This window comes from Pteropus medius, unplaced genomic scaffold (assembly GCF_902729225.1).
Source record: "Pteropus medius unplaced genomic scaffold, Ma_sr-lr_union100, whole genome shotgun sequence".
Taxonomy (NCBI): domain Eukaryota; kingdom Metazoa; phylum Chordata; class Mammalia; order Chiroptera; family Pteropodidae; genus Pteropus; species Pteropus medius.
In genome coordinates, this window is record NW_024343733.1 from 6,795,879 (window position 1) to 6,803,284 (window position 7,406).

At 44.3% G+C, this 7,406-nt stretch overlaps 1 protein-coding gene across 1 annotated transcript; it reads left to right on the plus strand.

Annotated features, from left to right (window-relative positions):
* The first annotated feature begins 1,055 nt into the window (after nucleotides 1–1,055).
* LOC120606832 (tubulin alpha-3 chain-like) lies at nucleotides 1,056–7,100 on the plus strand. Its single transcript, XM_039868413.1, is given in 5 exon segments — nucleotides 1,056–2,188; nucleotides 2,190–2,443; nucleotides 3,309–3,457; nucleotides 3,762–4,442; nucleotides 6,649–7,100. Coding segments are annotated over 5 exon segments (1,413 nt in total). The 5' UTR covers nucleotides 1,056–2,156; the 3' UTR covers nucleotides 6,946–7,100.
* Nucleotides 7,101–7,406: the final 306 nt, after the last annotated feature.

Genomic DNA, 7,406 nt, shown 5'->3' on the forward strand with positions numbered 1-7,406 from the left:
ATGGGATAAATATATTGGTATTTATCCCATTAGAAATTAAAACAACTGTAAAAATATTTGTTGATTTTAAAGCAACACATGTTAACATAAATAACATATCTCAGTCTGAATAGCCAGTTCTTTCAAATACAAATAGCATTTCATGGGGGAAAAAATAGGGAGCTAGTTCAGTTGGGGATTCAAATACACAAATGCTTTTTCTCATGACAGCAGTATTTCAGCGTGTGCACAAGTACTTTATGTGTACGTTCCATTTTGTCCAGTACAGAAGGTTAATTTAATAATCTTTTTGCTTCATCAAGGACATTCCTAAATGAAATTGGCCTTTTTTATCCTTTTTAACTCTGAGTGCATAAGTGTGAAGAATCCAATAACCACTGGTATAGTTTGGTGCCAGTACCTTGATTTGTGTTCAGGTGCCAACAGTTTTACTCACCTTCATATTTTTGCTGGAGGACATAGTTCCCTACTTATCTAGAAGCTTCAACTTCCTGCCACTAAATGGTCAAACAGAGCATTCTGCTCTAGGCTTGAAGGGGTGAGGGCAGCTTAATAAAGGCTGAGTGCTGAAAGCTTGTGGTCTTGATAAACCAACTCAAGCAACCCATTGCAGTCTGGCAGAGAGGGAGCTGGAGAAGGAACACCCTGACCACAACACCTTCTAAGCTGGTCTCTAGCTGCTGTCTGCCATTGACTAAAGTAACCAGAAGCAGGGGGCAAAGAAACCCTTTGATGCACTCACGTGGGTCAGCCTCCGGGAGCATAGAGCTGCATGGAGAAAAGAAGGTAGAACTAGAGGGGCAGATAGAAGACACACTCGGAGAATGTGCCTTGGCCATGGTGACCTGTGTCCTAGTCCACATTTCCTTCCCCAACACTATTATCTTCTTTATCTCATCTTTTAATCAGGACACAATCAAAAACTGCTATTTATAGAATTACTATGACTAGCTGTAATATGGAGTTTTGCTATTGACCTACAGCTTCCAAGTTTTAAAATAACGTAATTTTTGTATAGCAGGAAACACTTAGGTACCAAGACTAACTTTGATACCTGGTAGCTAAGAGGGTCACATAAACCTTGTGGGAAATAAGGTTTGAGAAAGCCTTAGCATTCTGAAACACGTACGTATATTAAATTATATTTTGTGTGCCATATAGTGATCATTACCTAAAGACAAGTGGGTCTCATAATTATATTGTTTCCTAGCAAGAGTGCATTTCTATCCACCTAAGATCCTGTGCAGATACAGGTTCATAGGAGCTATCTTAAGAAGTGCCATTGCCACTTTAATAAAAGTTTTCTGTGGTAGTGTATCTGTACTTTGGAAATGTTTTCATATTGTAATCATGTAAAGCATAGATAAGTTTTATTTTTTCCATCAATTCAATGCCAGAGAGAGCTTTTTATGCCAGATAGGGTCAGTGGAACAAAGAATAAATTTCCAAATTCAAAATATTGAATCCTCATTTCTACCTCCTCCCCATATTAAACATTTTTTTTTAAATGAATACTGCCAAGTTCCTTAATCTAATCACAGCTCCAAACATGCAATAATACCTATTACTGGTATTATCTCTCCATCTTAATTTCTTATTCCCTGATCCTCAGGCCACTTTTCACTCTCTCCTGACAGTCACTATTGTGGTAATCTATGCCTTACCCAGCCAGTTTCTCCTCAATATTTCTGATCACTCTCCCCCATAATCCTTGAACATAGAGGAGCATTGACAGCTTCATTGTTTTTCTGACTCTGTCAGAAGGAAGCAGGGGGAGGGCCTGTGGGACAGTGTTTATAAAGCCTATAGTAGTGCACAGTCATGTCCTAGGCCTTCACACTCGCTCACCGACTTACTCAGAGCAACTTCCAGTCCTGTAAGCTCCGTTCAGGGTAAGTGCCCTGTACGCATGTACAGTTTTTTATCTTTTATACTGTATTTTCATTGTACCTTTTCTATGCTACACAAATATGTTCCATTGTGTTACAATTACCTGCAGAGGCATACCTGTATCATACAGCCTAGATGTGTAGTAAGCTAGACCATTTAGGTTTGTATGAGTGCACTCTGTGATGCTCACACAATGACGAAATCAGCTAATGATGCATTTCTCAACATATCCTTGTCATTAATTTATAGTGTCAGGTCTCACTTGCATGCCATATAGTGACAGTTACCTTGAAGATGAACTGAGTCTCACATTTATGTTCTGGTTCCCAGCGAGAGTGCATTTCTATCCACGTGGGACAGGCCGGCGTCCAGATCGGCAATGCCTGCTGGGAATTGTACTGCCTTGAACATGGAATTCAGCCCGATGGGCAAATGCCAAGTGACAAAACCATTGGCGGTGGGGACGACTCGTTCAATACATTCTTCAGTGAGACGGGGGCTGGCAAGCATGTGCCCAGAGCAGTGTTTGTGGACCTGGAGCCCACTGTGGTCGGTAGGTATTCGGGCCTGAGGGCGGCTTTTCAGGGAAGGTAGAAGATCCTCGCCAAATCTTCAAGTGTGCTCCTTCGAATCCTTCTGCAGAAAGGAAGAACGGACACATGGGTATGTCTGTGACCATGTTAGGTGAGAAACTGAAAGGTAGTGCTTGAAATGTGGGGCTCAATTCCTGATTTAGGAAACCCTCACATGCAGAAAAATAAGCTGCTTTGCCAGCAGTAAGATGGGCCAGTGACAGATTTATTTGTGACTGCCTCAGCCCCAGGCAGGTGGTCTTACAGACCCTGCCTGCGGGGTGCCGGGCGACGTTCCATCTTAATGCTGTGCAGGACAGTCTTGACCTGCATCTCAGATATAGGACGGTAAGTAGAGAACATTCGCTGGGTTCCTCCAGGTTAGATGCCTGAGGTAGTTTCCAAAGAGTGTACCTGTCACTGGCCACCCAGGGGATGACAGAATGTCACTTTACAGTCTGGGAGACCCAGGCCACACAGCATGCTCTGTTAACACTGCCTGGCAAAAGTCACGCTGGCGTGGTGACTGTCTAGTACTCCAGTGTTTTTCCTTTAATTATACCCTTTCATATAAATATGTACATGTAGAATTGCCTAGGCGGGGATGGGTGAGAGCTCTGCTCCCTTTTTTGGGAATAGGTCAAGCTGGTATTTGAGTTACCTCCCTAGAGCCATAGATTGCAGTTGTGATCTGTATATTAACATAGAGGTGCTCTCTGGTGCTGTTGACCTACAAGGAACAGCATGTGCTCAGTATAATTGCACGGTCTCCGAATCTCTCCATGCTGGTGAATTAACAATCATCCTTAAAGACCTGCGGCACACGTGTCCTTGTCCTCATTGTAGATGAAGTGCGCACAGGGACCTACAGGCAGCTCTTCCATCCGGAGCAGCTGATCACTGGAAAGGAAGACGCAGCCAATAATTACGCCAGAGGCCATTACACCATCGGCAAGGAGATTGTTGACCTGGTCCTGGACCGGATCCGCAAACTGGTAAGATCACTGGGAAGGCTTCCTGTTGACATTGTCCTGGATGAGAGAGTAGGCCTTGCATTGGGACCAGGAGGTCATTTTGGCAAAACCCAGGCCAGAATTGTGACTCTGTCATCTTCCTTTCTGAAGTGCATTCATACATCTTAGTGTCTGCTTTGCCTCACCTCAAAGTGTAATGCATGTTCACTGGGGACAATTTGAATTCATGTACTCTTGTAGAGGCAAGGAGAAGCAACCCGCAGCCTGTTGGAGACTGGCGGTATGGCGTATGCAGGTATTAATCACGGTCTCTGCTTTCCCTCAGGCGGATCTGTGCACGGGCCTGCAGGGCTTCCTCATCTTCCACAGCTTCGGGGGCGGCACCGGCTCTGGGTTTGCATCTCTGCTCATGGAGCGGCTCTCGGTGGACTACGGCAAGAAGTCCAAGCTCGAATTTGCCATTTACCCAGCCCCCCAGGTGTCCACGGCTGTGGTGGAGCCCTACAACTCCATCTTGACCACCCACACAACCTTGGAACATTCTGACTGTGCCTTCATGGTGGACAATGAGGCCATCTATGACATATGTCGGCGCAACCTGGATATCGAGCGGCCCACGTACACCAACCTCAATCGTCTGATTGGGCAGATCGTGTCCTCCATCACAGCCTCCCTGCGCTTCGACGGGGCCCTGAACGTGGACTTGACGGAATTCCAGACCAACCTGGTCCCGTACCCCCGCATCCACTTCCCCCTGGCCACTTACGCCCCGGTCATCTCTGCTGAGAAGGCCTACCACGAGCAGCTGTCCGTGGCTGAGATCACCAATGCCTGCTTCGAGCCGGCCAATCAGATGGTCAAGTGTGACCCTCGCCACGGCAAGTACATGGCCTGCTGCATGTTGTACAGGGGGGATGTGGTTCCGAAAGATGTCAACGCGGCCATCGCTACCATCAAGACCAAGCGCACCATCCAGTTTGTGGATTGGTGCCCGACAGGATTTAAGGTAGGGCTGCGTGATAGCGAGTGGTTTTACCTTTCAGCATTCAGTAGACCTTGCAATAGAATGCTGCCCTTGTGGAGAACACCCCTGTTCCATGGCCACTACACTCTTGGTGTGGTCATAAATCATTGTATCAGAGTGGTAGTTTATTCGGTGGTGTCATGTAACTTCTTTTCTGAGTCATCACACTGTTTATCTGTGGTGAGAAAATTTTTTAACAAAACAGGAAATTTTCTGAAGGATCTTTGTTCCCATTTGGATGGTGGAATTAGTGCAGGAAACATTGGTTGGCCTTAGAAATGATACTTTTTCTCATAATAGGAATTTTCTTAAAATAGCAGTTTTTTCTTAAATAGAAATGTAGGAATTTTCTGGGCATTTTGGTAACTCACAAATATTTGAAATCTGGGCATTACTGTAAACCTATTCCAACATGTACTTGGAAGCCGAATAACAATGTTAGGCTCTAGACCTGTTATCAGGCTAAGTGCTTCATCATGGTTGGGTTCGTTAACTTTGTTCCATCTTCTTTAAGTCCTTGCTCACAGTTGGTTTCTGCATTAGATAAAGCTGTAGACCCCACATTTGTAAGCCCTGATGGAACTCTGAGGTGTTTGGGGAGTTGCAAGTTCCATGGCCATGCCAGATTGAAAATGACAGGTAGTGGTAATGTGTGTCATATTCCCATTTGGAATGGCTATAGCTTGCCTGTGACTACACACAAGTTGTCGAAGTTGTCTCGCCCTTTGTCAGTTCCACTTTAAGACACACAGATCATCTCTGTGGACGTAAAACTGATTTAAAGTGACTCACAGGTAAGGGTAAAATCTACAACAGGTTTCACCAATCTGGAAATATTCATTTAGACTTACATAGGTTTGCAGACATTAGAGGTAATAGATTGGAACTGAAACCTTCTGTTCTATGTGTCTAATTACCAAGTTCTTGACTTGAGTGGAGGCAATTCTTTCAGTCAGTCACTGTGACCTTTGGAAAGTAAGGACATCCATGACAGCCTCAGCTGGGAGGTCTGTGCCCTGTACCCAGATTTTCTATTGTAGCTAAGTCTCTGGCTCCTGTGACCCAGTAGGGAGGCTGATCTATGGGGAGGTGCACGAAGTTAAAGCTTCTACTGTCTCCACAGAAGACAGTCCAGCCTCAGATGAACCATGTTGAATTCTCATTGCTTTTTTTTTTGGTTTGGTTTATAATTTCACTGTATGTCATTTGCTCAGGGATATGCTCTTTTCAAGGACTCTTCCATATTTAAATACTTTCAGTTATAAAAATGCATGTGGCAAAATATTAAAACAATGCAAAAGGCTGAAAAACTAAAGTTCTCTTCCCTTCCCCAGAGCTTTGTCTTTCAAGAGATATTCTGTGTAAAGGTACATTATGCCTCATTATATGGGTGATGTTGACAGAGGCCAGCAACATAGGCAAAGGATGCACAATTTTTTCACATAGGTGACAGACTAAACTCACTGAACACAGATGGCCAAAAAGAACAGAAAGCTAGCAGCATTCCCACTTGGAGGGGCTGTCTGGCCTGGCCTTAGAGCTGTGGGAGGGTACCCCTTGATCAGGGTTGGAACCCCATGTATCCTTTTCCTGCCCTTCCAGACTTTTGGAGACTGGCTGTGTGCCTGGTGGCTGCTTTCTGCTTACCAGGACAGGTAGTGACTGCCTCGGCACACTCCCAAGCATTTGTATTTCTCTAGCATGATGTTCTCTTAACTGTCCAGGGCTCTAGCCTGTTTGTTATGCTATAACTATTTGTAAGCATAAATACATAGAATTCAACTTGCTATTTTTCTTACCAAGTATACCATATACCTTGGACAAATTTATATGCCAGGACAGAGTGCTCATTCTTTTTTATGATGGTACATAGTGTTTCATGGTATGGGCATAATATTTTAACTTAGTTCCATCATAGTTCCCCATGATGGACATGTTTCCAGTTTTGTTATTACAGTGCGTTAACCTAAGTACATAAACATTTTTATACATGTAGCTTTGTGCTCTCGTTTGGGTAAACTCAAGAAGTGAAAGTATATAAAGGATATTAAATGTAGATATTGCCAAAAAATAATGTACCAGTTTCTATGGGGCATCATTTAAACCATGTCCATAGCTTCAGTTTTGAAAAACAAGCTACTATTTCTGAAGCCACAACATAAACTTTTATGTTTCCCTTCTCTGGTAGGTGGGCATCAACTACCAGCCCCCCACCGTCGTCCCTGGGGGAGACCTGGCCAAGGTGCAGCGGGCTGTGTGCATGCTGAGCAATACCACCGCCATCGCCGAGGCCTGGGCCCGCCTGGACCACAAGTTCGATCTCATGTATGCAAAGCGAGCCTTTGTGCACTGGTATGTGGGGGAGGGCATGGAGGAAGGGGAGTTCTCTGAGGCCCGGGAGGACCTGGCAGCTCTGGAGAAAGATTATGAAGAGGTGGGCGTGGATTCTGTGGAAGCAGAGGCCGAAGAAGGAGAAGAATACTGAATGGAAGAGTGCAGCTGGCAACCATCCCTTTGTATTCCCAACTATAACATTACAAGATATGTTTACCTATTAAAGTTTCTGTATTGAGGCATCATCTGTCCCTTGTGCTGCACTTTGACAAAATTCCCTGATACCTGCCTTTTTCCAAGTGGATTTATAGGGAAAAAACATGTTTCCTCTTAGACTGAAAAAATTATGTATGTTTAATTGTGTCTGCATGTTTAGCTACTGCATTACTCCTAGAAAGGCTTCAAAAGGCATGGCTCGGGGAAGTAGGAAAAAAAATACTTTGATTATTTTAAACATTCTTTAAATCTTTTGTCCCAACCCATGCTTGTTCTTTGGAGAATGGAAAAGTAATCTGGTTTGTTTTTTTCTGAGTCATGGCATGGCTGTTTTCACCCTAACTCTTGGGAGGGGCCCTTAAAGCTGCCTCACCTAACTCAAAGCCACTTCCTGAC